Source organism: Epinephelus moara, chromosome 7 (assembly GCF_006386435.1).
Source record: "Epinephelus moara isolate mb chromosome 7, YSFRI_EMoa_1.0, whole genome shotgun sequence".
NCBI lineage: Eukaryota > Metazoa > Chordata > Actinopteri > Perciformes > Serranidae > Epinephelus > Epinephelus moara.
The window spans coordinates 31,910,893-31,925,679 of NC_065512.1; the positions used below are offsets into that span (position 1 = coordinate 31,910,893).

At 38.8% G+C, this 14,787-nt stretch overlaps 2 protein-coding genes across 4 annotated transcripts; both read left to right on the forward strand.

The window, feature by feature from the left end:
• The first annotated feature begins 2,587 nt into the window (after nucleotides 1-2,587).
• Nucleotides 2,588-4,812, forward strand: cxcr2 (chemokine (C-X-C motif) receptor 2). The gene is made up of 2 exons (XM_050048979.1): nucleotides 2,588-2,662; nucleotides 2,850-4,812. Exons 1-2 carry the CDS (start codon nucleotides 2,588-2,590, stop codon nucleotides 3,930-3,932), a joined length of 1,158 nt encoding a protein of 385 aa, XP_049904936.1. The 3' UTR covers nucleotides 3,933-4,812.
• Nucleotides 4,813-8,071: 3,259 nt separating this feature from the next.
• Nucleotides 8,072-14,765, forward strand: faima (Fas apoptotic inhibitory molecule a). Of its 3 annotated transcripts, none has more exons than XM_050047998.1 (5): nucleotides 8,072-8,204; nucleotides 8,922-9,052; nucleotides 9,147-9,375; nucleotides 11,020-11,069; nucleotides 11,213-14,765. In XM_050047998.1, exons 2-5 carry the CDS (start codon nucleotides 8,939-8,941, stop codon nucleotides 11,360-11,362), a joined length of 543 nt encoding a protein of 180 aa, XP_049903955.1. In that variant the 5' UTR covers nucleotides 8,072-8,204; nucleotides 8,922-8,938; the 3' UTR covers nucleotides 11,363-14,765. The 3 variants fall into 3 exon arrangements, with proteins under 3 accessions (XP_049903955.1, XP_049903953.1, XP_049903952.1); XM_050047996.1 differs by having other exon boundaries at nucleotides 8,082-8,204; nucleotides 8,919-9,052; XM_050047995.1 differs by lacking the exon at nucleotides 8,072-8,204 and having other exon boundaries at nucleotides 8,218-9,052.
• The last annotated feature ends 22 nt before the right edge of the window (nucleotides 14,766-14,787 follow it).

The following is a 14,787-nucleotide window of genomic DNA, read 5'->3' on the forward strand; positions in this document are numbered from 1 at the left end:
TTATTGAATTATTTCATATTTGTTGAGGATTATTTCACATATCATTTTCTTGTCTTATTATGTTTGGCAGTTTAGTGTTGCACTCCCATAAAGTCCGGGGACTCGCAGAGTCAGCAGAGACAGCAGAGTCAGCAGGGACAGCAGAGGTTGAGTGGTCCTGACTTTTCTGGGTAAAGCTCCAGAAACACTGGAACTCACATTTTCCATATTGCAATAGCATCTTATATTTCACCCCTACTTCCTAAATGCTCAGTTCTTTCAAACCCCAAACATCCAGTCTCTTATGCAGATATTCTGGTAAAAACAGAAAAAACCCCCCAGAAAAAAACAGTGCAGCTCCTCCAGAGCCACTTAAGACATTATACAACTGCTTTTATAGACTGTGCTGCAGGTCCTCTCATTGTGATGAGATAACTGATCTTCATGTGTGTAATTGGTGGAGTGACCATTTAATTGCTCTTTTGAAAAGTCATAAAAACTTTGATTTAAATAAAAAAATCTTTTTGAAAGTATGTCCCAGAGAAGGTCTGCAGCAGTAAACACATAGATAAGGACTACTGCTGCCCTCTGCTGGACACATAGTTAACAGCCATATTACAAAAGATAGGGATGATTATCCAAGAATAGAAAAATATGCCAATGCACGTCCATTGTGTGAGTCTGGATCTATTCCGAGAATCGAGGTCTGTATTAATCAAATTACTAAAAGTTAAAGATTATTAAAATCCTTGGCTTTTAATGCTACTTAAACATATAAATATGATTATAATATAATCATTGGATGAAAAGTCTTGATCCTTTTTTCTTTTACTTTTATCATTTTTCTTAAAATATGCTTAAATTCAAGAGAGCTCTGGAGGCAGCTGGTTGGATAGCGGAAGCTTTTTGAGGTCACTGAGCATTCACCTCTATAAACATGTTTTTGAGTGACTGTCATAGTGTTCGTCATCATATATGAAGCAATACAAATTGCAAATGTTCTGCTTTTTGAAGTCTGTCACAACCCTGAATGAACACTATTCAGTCACAGTGGAACATCAAAAATGAAACAGGCAAGGATCTTTCAAAAGGTGTTAAATATTGTTCATCAAGATGTAATACCTTGGCATAAAATACCAGATATACCTTCATATTATATGACTGCTCATTACATTTCCAAAACACAGTGTTTTGTGGCTGCATCTTTCTGGTATTATCTTGTCAGCCTTTTAGGACTTCTCTCTGGAATAAATTGGCAGCTTTGTCAAACAGCATTTGAAGATGCAATGTCTTTTTTGAAGGCTTACTTGTTTTCTGCTCAGCTTCTGTTCAACTTTTCAATGAGTTCATTAACACTCCGACTACAAGGTGCATCACTTGCTTCATGTTCAAATGCTTCATGAATCTAAATTAGATTTTGTTGTCATCAGTATAATGAAAACACAGAGGTCATGCAATATATCAAGAAGTCACATTTAAGAAAGCCACATTATGAAAGGGCTCAGCACCAATGTCTCAGTTTTGTGGCATAGGTTAACACAGTGCAATACAAAAACATAACAGTTAGTTTTGATCAACGTTTCAGGCAATGGAGAGGCAAAGAAATGTTATTTATATAGCACATTTCATTGTAGGTTAACTTCATATGCTTTACATTGCATAGCAATGCATACAGCAAGTTGCATGTACTGAGGAATATCTTAAAGTACAACAAAAGGCAACAATAACAACATTTAAAAAAAGGGAAATTAGAAACGCTGATGCTCACGTACACACAGCCACTAGCCTGAGAAATTGAAAAGTTTACATTTTACTTGTTTTTTTATTGAAGAGCTATGGTCCAATAACTGGCCCTTGTGGAACCCCAGATATAAATTTCATTTTGACTAATTTTAAACCATGAATGGAAACACTGAAGCACCTGTCCATGACGTACAGTTTAAAAAAAATGGGAAGAACAGGTCTTGAAAGTGCAACTGAATAAAATGATCAACTTCGTAAAAGGCAGCAGCAATGTAAGGGAATATCAAATGGAAACGTTTCACCTTTTATCTTCTTCTCTGATAAGGGTTATTTCGGTGCGATGTTAAACTTGAAAACAGACTGAAAAACATCATGTACTCTTTAAACAATACAAATGAGAGTAGCTTTGTTGTACTGTTGTTGTGATTATGGTAGCAAAATGGTTATTTTTGACTCCATAAACTGCTTTATTACATAGCAGAGCATCTTACTGGTTAGACAAAAGAACATTTTATAACACCATCAAATCATACCATATCACCTAATCAAGGTATTTCCTGTTTTCGTGAGCTTTGCTCTGCAGGTTAAACTTATCAACATCCAACATCTAAGATCACACATGAAGGATTTGAAAGAGAACAACATGTTGTCGAGACTGTCTTAATCATGCAGCTTGCTTAAGACAGATAATATCTGCGGTTTTGCCTACTTCCTTCGAAGTGATAGAGTGTGCTAATAGAGCAAGAGCAAAACCACCCCCAGCAAACACATTACACAAGGACCTCTACTACATTTCACTGTACATTCAACACCCCTTGCCAAATAGCTTTATTCTTCTTAACCTGTGTGCAACAAGAGAGACAGGATGAAGCTACAACATTTGATCATTTGTGTTTTGATGTATTTGGTTCTAACCAATCAAGAAGAAAAAGAAAATCAGGTAAACAATGGAACTTTCTGAATTTTTGTTTCAATCAATTTGCATAATCTGTGTTGGGTTTTTTTTTTTTAGAAAATGTTAAAAGTTGTTAAAATAATGTGCCACTATGGCAACACTGACCTTTTCTGCGACTGGTATTTCTTAAACTGCTACTTGTACAAACTGTAATGATTTTGTCTTTATGTAGATGCTATCGACTCCTGGATTTACGTTTGATGAAGACTACTTCAATTCCATTCTCAATTCCACACTTCCTATCGTTGACAGTGAGTCATCTGCTCCTTGCAGTGTAACCGTGCCTGGATTTAATAGCTTGGGCCTGATGATCACCTACATTATTGTGTTTGTGCTCAGCATGGTAGGCAACAGTGTTGTTGTCTATGTGGTTTGCTACATGAAGAGAGGCAGAGCCAGCACAGATATCTACCTGATGCACCTGGCGATGGCAGACCTTCTCTTCTGTTTTACCCTCCCGTTCTGGGCCGTCAAAATTCATTCTGGTTGGGTCTTCGGCAACTTCATGTGCAAACTCCTTTCGGGCTTCCAGGAGGCGTCCGTATACAGTGGTGTCTTCCTGCTGGTGTGCATCAGTGTGGACCGTCACTTTGCCATTGTGAGAGCTACGCGTGTCCTGCCTTCCCATCATCTGTTGGTTAAGGTGGTGTGCAGTGTGGTGTGGCTTGTAGCTGGAGTGCTGTCCTTACCTGTGGTGATTCAGAGGGAGAGCAGATATGCTCCAGACCTGGATCAGTTCATTTGCTATCAAAACCTTACAGGTGAAAGCAGCAACCACTGGCGTGTTGGTGTGCGCATCCTGCGCCACACGGTGGGCTTTTTCCTGCCACTGGTAGTGATGGCTGTCTGCTACGGCTGGATTGTGGTGACGCTGTATCACACACGTAATCAACAGAAGCACAAGGCCATGCGTGTCATCCTGGCAGTGGTGTTGGCATTCGTTCTGTGCTGGCTGCCTCATAACATCACTGTGCTCATTGACTCACTCAGAAGAGGGGGATCAATCACAGTGGAGGTGTGCGATACTCGCTACGCACTGGAAGTGATGCTAAGATTGACTGAAGTGTTGGCCTTCATGCACTGTGCGGTGAATCCAGTGTTGTACGCCTTCATTGGGGAGAAGTTCCGTAATCAGCTGCTCTTGGCTCTTTACAAACATGGCCTCATCAGCAAGAGGCTCCAGATGGCTTTCAGGAAGGGCTCAGTCAGCAGTGCAGGGAGCATAAGATCTAGAATCACCTCTGCTACCATGTAAATATTAGGGGTAAACTGCTAGCCTCACTCTGTCCAATAGTCATAAAATCCACCTCCAAACTGCTCTAAAGGTCACAAATTAACTTGTTTGTTAAGTCTGTACAAAAACTGAAGTATAAAGTATTTCTTTCTTAACTGTAGAAGTACTGGTAGGAACACTCCCATTCGATGTATCCTCATACAACAGTTTGTATGATATGTTACAAATTAGTGCCACGTGAATGACGTTACTAGGATGGGTTTAAGTAAGTAAAGTTATGTAGAATAGGTTTACGAAAATAAAGACACAGGTTAGGTGTAGGAAAGTAAAGTAACATACAAAGTTAGGTTTAAGAAAGTTAAGTTAATTCCACAGGTTGGGGTTAGGAAGGTAAAGTTTAATAGGTTAGATTTAAGACAATTAAGTTGCACGTTAGGTTTAGGCAAGTAAAGGGAAGTTGGTTAGGTTTAGGAAAGTAAAGCTAGATATGCAGGTTAGGTTTATGAAAATAAAGACACAGGTCAAGTTTAGGAAAAGAAACATGGTGACGACTTACTTTCAAAAACTTCACAGTTCATTTGGTTTCATACAGGACACAATCACCAATCTCCTGGGGGAGAGTCCTATGTTTGTTTTACCCATTCACCACTCCAACTCGTGTTGTTACATGGACTTTTACTCCTTATACGACTTCACTCTTTACTCCCGTCAGCACATTGATCACGTGAGTGCAGCCTTCCACATTTTGTGGGTTATCCAAATTACAGGCTCATGATTACGTGGGTTAAATGCGAATTGCGGTGCATTACTTTTCGTAGGTATACATACGAACAGTGCAAAACAGCCTGTCCCACTGGACAGAGCCAGGCTAGCCGTTTCCCCCAGTCTTTATGCTAAGCTAACCAGCTGTTAATTGCATCCTTATGTTGAATAGACATGAGAGTGGTATTTCCTCAAATAACTCTCTGCAAGAAAGTGAACCAGCTTATTTCCAAAAATGTGTAACATATAGATTAAGAGGGCATTTTAAAAAAAATCTTGCCTTTATATCTTTTGATGCTGAGAGATTTAACCTCATTTAAAGTGTTATTGAGTTCAACAAGGTTCAGAGAAAGAAAACAGGCAACTCAACTTGAAAAATATAAATCAGTTGTCAGTGGAGGAAAATGTGGCACGCTATCAAAGTAGTCAATGAGGAAGCTTCACAGCTGTTGACTACTTTGATGGTTTACCGTACTTTGAGAAGTGACTCAGTTATTGAGATTTTGTTGTTGTTAATATATGTTTTCCAAAGCTTGTGCGGTTTTCCATGAAAAAAGTCCTTTAAGTCCTTGACTGTGTGTTTTATTCCGAGACATTATGGACATGAGCGGAGTGCAGTCTTTTAATTTGAGCCCTGTGAACTAAGGTTTTTGTCTGGCGGTTTTTGTCCTCAGACAAAACGGAAAATGTTCTCACTATCAAATACCTTAATCTCTCAAAACAAGAACAAGTTGTGAAATCAGCTCTTTTTTCTGAGAGACAAGTTCTGTCTTGCTCTTTGATGAATGCTTTCCATTTAGGCACACTATAGAGTCTGTACAAACATGACAATGTTCTTTTAATCAATGCTGCCTGTAATCTTAAAATGCTGTATTTCCCACTGTCCAGCAACTTGTTTCTTGCATATGTGAGATATATTTTATGTTATTCAGAATATTTCCCTCTACACATTGGTGTATGTGCAGGCAATACATGATGATATGGTGTGTGTACGTGTGGGTATGTTGTGTGTACTTGTGTGGGCGGCTGATGTAAAGGAGAAGAAGGGAGAAAGTGTTTTTCATAAGAAATTGTGCAGCTGCCATGATTGCAACACAATTTATATAGAAGGGATGAGATCCTCTTACATTGTCTAATCATATGAATTATTCAGAGTTATTTTAAATGTTTGTCTGACATGCAGTTTCAAGATTCATGACCCAACATGTAGCCTATGTGTAGTGTACTTACAAATTCCCGTGTATCTAACAGTCTAGAGTAATAAAATGAAATGAAATAAAAGAATGTACTGGTTGTAAATGCAGATGAAATGTATACTTATTACTTGGGTCAAAATAAATTGTTCACCCCTAAGCCATGTGTGATACTTCCTCAGACAAGTTGTTGTGTGACACTGAAGTGTTTCATTCATCAAATTAAATTATTTCTGCTCTCCATGTGTTACATTAGTCTAATTGGGCTGAGGAAGAGGTCCTCTGCTGTGGCAAAAAGTGTCCAAGCAATAGGTAAAGAGTTGTTAGTGAAACATAGTAATTAAGGTTACTTAGAAAAATTAGTTCAAACTACTTTGTAAAAAATATATATAAAATGGAAAGTGTGCATGTGATAAGAAATTATAAAAAAATAAAACACAAAAGGTCACATGCAAGCAAAAAACAAAACAAAACTTGTTCACAGGTCATATACCTAAAGGATAATACACCCCATCAGTCAGACTTCAGAAAACTAGAGTCCACATGGGGTTATGCACCAAGCAGGATTACTTAGTTAGCCAAGTGGCCTCTAAAATAGCATGCAACAACTTCTCTTAACATTTGTCAGTAAATTGCAATATGCAGTACTTACGACATATTGTGGTCAAAGGGGTTGTCAATTACAGCAGAGAGGCTGTTGTAACATAAAAATAAAAAATCATTAGTTTCTTTTTTGCCCCCCCCCCCCCCCCCCCCCCCCCCCCCCGCCGCCTCCCCCCCCTGTGTGCGGGGGGCCGGCCACCCCCCCTGCCCCCNCATAAAAAAAAAAAACATTTGTTTCTTTTTTGCCCCCCCCCCCCCCCCCCCCCCCTTTGCCTGCCCTGCACAAAGAAAAACGAAAGGAGAAGATGACATCAAACAGGTCTAGAAGTCAGCTTTATATCTGATAAAAAAGAAGAAGAAATAAATAGAGAAAGTACAGTACTTAGTAAGCATATTCTGCCCATTGTTCTCTTATTTGAGAATTCATTTTAATTTATATAATAATGTTCTTAGGCAGGGTACACCCTGGACAGGTTGCCAGACTATTGCAGGGCTGACACATAGAGACAGACAACCTTTCACACTCACATTCACACCTATGGACAGTTTAGAGTCACCAATTAACCTATCCCCAACCTGCATGTCTTTGGACTGTGGGAGGAAGTACCCGGAGAAATCCAACGCTGACACGGGGAGAACATGCAAACTCCGCACAGAGGGGCTCCCTCCCAGGAACCCTCTTGCTGTGAGGTGACAGTGCTAACCACTACACCACTATGCCGCCCCCTCCCAGTACAATTATTTTTAAAAACTGTCCTTAAATGAGATGAGGCCAGCCCATAAGGCCCTTCAGCCAGAAGATGGAGCTGTTTTCCACCAAATCACTCACTCACTGACTCATTCGTCTTGCAAGAATAGAGCAACATATTTTTCAAAGGAAGTGTGTAAAGTTTAGGGGGCTTTGGTACCATCTAGGCAAGGATTTAAACTCAACTCAAATTTATTTATAAACAGCCTCAGTTGAACACAGTTTTTTTTCAGTCTGCAACCAGATGAAACTTCTCCTGGTTAGAATCCCCTCAGTGTTCATTGTTCAGGAGCTTTTTACCTGGAGCTGAATTATCTGCCAAGGTCTCAGCAGATGACCCAGTGAACTGGTAAAACACTAAATGAAGCAGTTTCACATCAGTGTTTTTTGACACTGTTGTCATGGAGATGCTTCTGACTACTGTGGCCAATGCGAAAACGGGAAAAGCCCTACTAGAGTCAGTGTTTGGTTTGCTGCTCTGGGCCACTGTAGGCTGTGCAACATGGCAATCTCTGTGGAAACATAAATGGTTCATTCTAATTCTAAGGTAAAGAAAACACAACGAGTCTTATGTTTTTTTGTAATGATTAGGCCTATATAGTATAACAGGACTTTTTGCAGGACGACTTAGTTCAGAAAATGGCCCATGTGAGTGTTATATATGACTGTTTTACATATATTACTAGATTATTTTGATACATTAATGTGTACCCTACAGTTATGTTGACATTTGGTATCCTTGGCTTAGATTTAATGACAGCTTTTTATTGTTACAACTCACTAATGGGAAAACTTACTCTCCCTCCAGTGGGCGTGGTCTAGCCTGTACGTAGGCGGATATCATGTTACCATAGTAACAGCATAGTCACAGCCCATCTGTTGACTCTCTGCAGTAGCTAACTGTTAGCTGTGACCGAACTGCGCTAAAGTGGCCTGCTGATCATTTACTAACCACTGGGCTTGAGCGCTTACTTCAGGAACATTAAGGTAATCCCAGTGTTTAATTAAGGAGGATTTTCCTGAGTTTATTTGTAAGTGTATCCTCTTATAACAAAAAAGGTAACGTTAGCGGTCAGAGCTACTGAAAAGATGGACATGTTACTTGACCGACGCAGTAATGCTTCCGTTTTATTTTCAAAATAAAATTCTACTTATGACAGTTCGGTAGCAATATTGTACAGTCGAATACTTGCACAGAGTATTTTTGCAACTAACCTTAACCCTGGCGTGTTGAATATTGCTCAGACTTATATATGTTTCGCATAAGTTAATAGCTTTGTTATTAAGTGTTTTGTTAGCACACGAGAGCAACTTGTGTTTTCTGATACCTGATATAGTTATTTGAATCACTGCCTGCTGTTATTTTGAAAGGCAACCCGTTATACCGGAAGTCGTAATGCAACAAACAGCGGCAACTTCCCACCTCTTCTTCAGCCATGTTTTATGACGAGTAAACTATTGTTAATGTTTTAACAGTATGCGCATTAATTGCTGTACTTAAGTAGTGGCGTCTACAGGTAGAGATACACTTAAACCTTCTCTGAAATATTTTTTGTTTCACGTCTTTGTTATAAGCTAACCACCGTGAGCTCAGTTTGTTAGCTAACGTTAGTAAGGTAAACAGTGCTTAGCGTTAGTCATGCTTTTGCTCCTACGTTTAACGTTAGTAGTCGGTCCAGCTGTTTTATTGTTGGTCTCCAGCAGAGTCTGAAGAGGGTAGGATGTCTAATGATCTCGCTGGTGTGTGGGAGGTGGCACTGAGTGATGGAGTCCACAGGATAGAGTTTGAACATGGCACGACCACCGGAAAGAGGGTCATCTACGTGGATGGAAAGGTATGAATCACGATCTTAAGTAATATTAGAGTAAACGTGTTTTATTTCTTTATGAATGGCAGCTGTTAATGTCTGATTTCACATCACACTGCAGGAGATACTGAGACGGGACTGGATGTTTAAACTTGTGGGGAAGGAGACATTCAGTGTGGGTAAATCAGACACCAAAGCAACCATCAACATCGATGCAGTCAGTGGTTTTGCCTATGAGTACACATTGGAGATCAATGGGAAGAGCTTGAAGAAGTACATGGAGAACAGATCGAAGGTCACCAGCACCTGGGTTCTCAACTTGGACGGCACTGACTGCAGGGTGGTCCTGGGTGAGCCTCTCTGTGTTTGTATATCATTCACCTTCTGTCCTCATCACTTAGTTATTATGTCAGTAGTTATTATGTTGTGTGAATCCACTTTAATATGTCATTAGTGTCTGGGTTCATATAATCAATCAGGATGGATACTGGATTGATATTTAGCACAGTGTGATTTCCACCCCTTCAGAACTACCCAGTAATATTATGTTGAGTTTAAGTTAAGCTCTTTAACAGCTTTAAGCCCCACGCCATCTTCAGCCACCTCTGTTATCTGGGCAAGGTAATCCTTCTTATAATTATACTGATTACCGTTGATCAGGCAGCATGCTACCTGAAGCATGCACAACACATGCGAACTACTGTACATTAGCATGCAATAATTATCTATAAATATTAGCAGGGAAATAAACTAAATAATTCAGTGGACTGGCAGAAATTCTTCTCACAATAAACATATACAACTAAACTCAGTGTTCATACATATAAATTTCCCTCAATAAATTAGTAGGGGTTTAAATCAAAACTTTCATCATGATATGCTATTATATCGATTCTCTAGACAATGATACAATATTTGTTGTAATCACCAAGTCTGCCACAATACGATTTAGATTTGATTCAATTCAGCTGCACGTGATCGATATTAGTAGATAAATATCCTCATTGTCTTTTCCTTGGCTGCTTGCCATTGTCCGCCTTGTGCTACGCAGCTAGCACTGTTTGAAATTTTACAAAAGAGGTGTGCTTGGACGATAATAGCGACACGGACATAGCATGGGAAATAAAAAAAAAAAAGGCGTATCTTAAAGATGAGGATATGTATTGATGTTTTCACTTTGCATTGATACTATTAGATTGTTGATCATTGAATCAATGTATTGTTACACCCCTAGACATTAAGGTGCTGTGATTCAGAAGATTCTTAATAAATCTTATACATTATCTTCACTTAGAGTAGTTCTCTTGGAAGCTTTCCAATCCAAATAGTCTTTGCTTTCAAATACAGTGGCATTTTGAAATTATCGTCCATACATTGAAATACAGGAAACTACATTTTAATTACAGTAGAACAATTTTACTTTGACCACAGTGTCTCCACCACTGAAAATGTAATGTTTTTCCCATAATCTCTGAGGAATCACCAATACACTCCCTACAAATTAAACGTAGTTGTTGTAAGAATCTGAATAAACTGTATTCATATTTTTCCTCCTTAATTTTGTTCCCAATACCTCCTACTTCATTTGTTGTTCCAGTTTTAACTGTCTTTTATGCATTATCTACTATATCATTGCATTTACCACTGTAACTATTGTGTGTATGTATTTCAAATGAGGGTGGATGTTTTGGATAGATTTTCCATAGGGGATCTATTTATCAAGAAAAGCCTGTAGGTAGTTTACAGACACAGAGCAGATACTGACCAGGACATTGCTGCCTTGCTTGTTGTTCTGGGACACCACAAGATGATCAGATAAACTCAACCATTCTCACACCACTGTCTAACAGGATTAGAAACAAACAACGACTCAGACCTGGCTGTACACATACTGCCCACTTGTTTAGCAACTCTAAATTGGCAGTCACATCACATACTTTTATTGCCCAACAGTTACATGTTTTATTGATGCAGTGTGTGTTTACTTCTTTCAGAGAAGGACACCATGGATGTTTGGTGTAATGGACAAAACATTGAGACTGCAGTAAGTATAACAACAGTAGCTGATAGTGATTTGTTCTGTAATAAGGATACTCTGCTGAAATTAAGAATATGTTCATCAGCCGATAGTATGAAACTGAAGGATTGCTTTCCTTGCCCACTCTCTTGTCTGATTTGCACCTGCAGGGGGAGTTTGTGGACGATGGCACAGAAACACATTTCACACTGGGAGACCACAACTGCTGCGTGAAGGCTGTGAGCAGCGGGAAGAGGCGAGATGGGATCATTCACACGCTGCTTGTGGACGGCACAGAGATAGCTGAGTGCACAGAGTGATCGTGTGTGCGCGTGCGTTTAAACTTGTGTGAAAGCAGAGATCAGGTTTGTATGTGTGACTTTGTACCTGTGAAACTGGGAGAGGGTGCAGTGAAGGCGAATGTCATTTAAAGCTGTTGGAGTCGGGACCAGCTGACAAAAATATGCGCTCCTACGTTTTGACGCCATGGCCTCTGGAGGGTATATTGGCCATATATTGGTACTGTAAGGGATGCTCTGTAATTAATATAGTAAGAGCTGAAGACAGGACCCTCAGTCTGGGCAGTTTTAGAGAAGAGGGTGCAGCCATAAATTTCCACCACAAAAAGGGATTTACTGTCTGAAAATGTAACTAACTTCACACTGAAAAAAACTTTGAGTTATAAACTTGTACTTTATATTGATATAAATAATAGAAATTTCAGTAACACAGCATTAGAGGCCTGATGTGCCATATGTACCTAACTCAGCCTGGCTCAGTTTGCCCTGTGGTCATGAAAACAAGCAGCTGGGCCCTGTTCTTCAAATGAGGCTCAACTTATTCAGCCTAACAAGTTCTTTGAAAGCAGTTTGAGGATTGATTTGTTCATCATGGATGGTCTTATCTTGAAAAACACTGGACTATTATTTTGAATTAAAGGCAAAATTAGTGGAGGCTTCAGGATTTGTACAAGGTGCTTTACCTCAGTTTTGAGGGAGAAAAAAAAGAACCTTGAAAATAGTCCCCTTCTAAACAGAACCACACAGTGCTTTCTTATACATTGATCTTTTTTTTTTTTTATAAAATTAGTCATTATAATGAAATTGCTCTGAATCAGAAATTGCTCAGCTTTTTTGATGCACAATGTCCACCCAAAAATTATAGTTTATTTTTACTTCCGCTCCACTCTTAAAACCCCGGCAAAACCAGTAGACTTATGTTGGCATAAACTTAGCAATAACTTGATTTAACTTAATGAGCCGACTTTATTATCCTCTCTCTTATGTGCTTATGTAATAGCTCCACAGAAAATGTCAAATGAATCTTAAGCTCCTGCTTTATGTGAAGTCTTTGTAATAAAAAAAAGTGCTTGAAAGTCCTTGAATTTAATTTTGTAATCTCATGAACCCGACTTTAAAACATAATCAGCATCCATATGATCGTTTGATTGCTGATCATGTGATTAGTTATGAGGTAGGTGTGTTGGGATCTTTCCCAGCATGCACTAGGGCGATAGATTCATTGGCACAAATCTCATTTTAATTGTTTTCATGTTTTCATTTTTTCCAGGCCGTTAAACATTAGATATTACCAGTGAATGTTGTTGAACTAGGTGATGGTGGTGCATGATGAGGTGAGGATCTCCATCATGGACATTGAAGACACTTTATAGCTTTATAACTATGAAAATGAAACCTTACTAAAACCTCTTAAGAAGCAGCCGATGAACATTTGTCAGCAAAGTGAGTTCTGCAGTTCAGAATTTAAAACATTTTAGAGTTCAAATGACAAATTTTAATGTCCAATTAAATGCCGTTCTGGTTTCATTGACCTTTTAACAGTCTTTTAGTTACGTTTGAAGTGTTTTTGCTCACAGTATCTCAAACTACATTTGGATTGGTTCTTTTTTTTGTGTACAGACCTCTATTTCATTCATACTTCGTCATGCAGAGGTACACATAACTTCATTGAGAATTTTTTTTGTTGGAATCATTACACTAATGACAGGCAATACTGATTTATCAATAACCTGCATGTTGTCTCGTAAAACCATGATCAACACTTTCATATAAATATAACAATGTGAGACAGTTGTATTTGAGTAACTTCATGAATGTGGCTCGCAGTAGAACATCTTCGTCGTCATCCAGCCAGCTAACATTAAGCCTGCCCTTTGGCAAGTTTGGGCTTAAGGACGTGTTGCTATGAAAACAGTTCCAGATATAAATTAAGCCAAATAATCCAGTCTTGTGTCAAATCGTTTACATACTAATCTGGATAACTCAGTTGTCCATGTATGAAGAACAGGGCCCAGGTGTTCTTAGATACACTGCACATTTTGTCATTTTGTAGAAAATAACATTTTACAGATAACCTATAAACCCCAGACTCAACCTGTTTTCTATGCTTGCTTTCTTGTATTTTTCAATATTACGCAGTAGGAGGATTTAACACCAGGATATTGTTCCTTGAATGTAGCATCATATCAGTGTGTGTTGTTCAGGAGTGATCTTTGTTTAGTCCTGTGGCAACGTGTTAAATGGTCTTTGTATGACTCCTTCAGCCAGTCGATATTACAGTGATATGTTATTAGCTTTTAGCAGACTGCTGTAGATTTGTCAAAATATCCTAGGCTGCACCGTCTACAATTTAATGGCTGTGACAGTTTCATAGACAATCATTCAGATGTGACATTATTGCCAGTAATAAATCATACTCAGCTGACATAAATCACTTGCTGATATCCAGACATACTTGGGAGTCTCCCTGTCATCCTCGGAGATGTGTGGCAATCTGTTGTACTGTCAATTATTAGTCTGTTTTTTGTGTAAAGGCCAGATGGTGTGGTTTCACAGAAGTTAAGCTAAACATTTTTATAAAGTCATGGTTAGACACTAAAGATTATTTTCCAGTGTATCTTAAATGCTTGTTTACATTTTGAAAAGAGAGGCATTTACTATTGATGGGCACTGGTAAAATAGAGCGAAAACACTTTGCATTAACACATTTTGTGTTTTGACCAATAAAAAAAAGACTTGATCCAAGGTCCATCAAGATGTTCATGACAACTGAGTAAAAGTCATCTGCTGATGACTGCGTGATGCAGCTAAAAGCTCCAGGAGAAGCTATTAAATGGACATGAGTTAAAGGTCCAGTGTGTAGGATTTAAGGGGCGTCCATCTGCAGAAAGGGAACACATTTTCTTAACTTATTTTCACCTGTTTATCATCACCTGAAACTAAGAACTGTGTTTTTGTTACCTTCAAATGAGCCATTTATGTCTACATATGTAGCAGCTCCTCTTTCACGGACTCTGTCATGTTGGTCTACAGCAGCCCAGAACAGACAAACAAAGTATTGGCTCTAGATAGGGCCATTAGCATTTTCGTGTTGGCCACCATAGTTCTCCTACATGCTTGGCACACTGGAGAAGTTCCAGTTCTGTGACCTCGCCTCAAAATGCTACAAATCCTACACATTAGACCTTTAAGTATTTTTTTCTCAGATTTTTCACAAGGTCAAGGATGGACTTTAATGCTCAATAGACTGTGATCTCCAACAGTTGTTACTGTATCTTTAAGAATATGAGGGAATTTTCCTGTCTTTCGTGTCCTGTATAAAAGCTTTATGTTAATACTGTACATGTATTCCATTTTGTTTATTGTTATGGTCCATGTTTGTAAAATGTAAATTGTATTTAATTTCATTAAATCCAAGTAGCTGATCAGGTTTTGTTGTCGAGTTT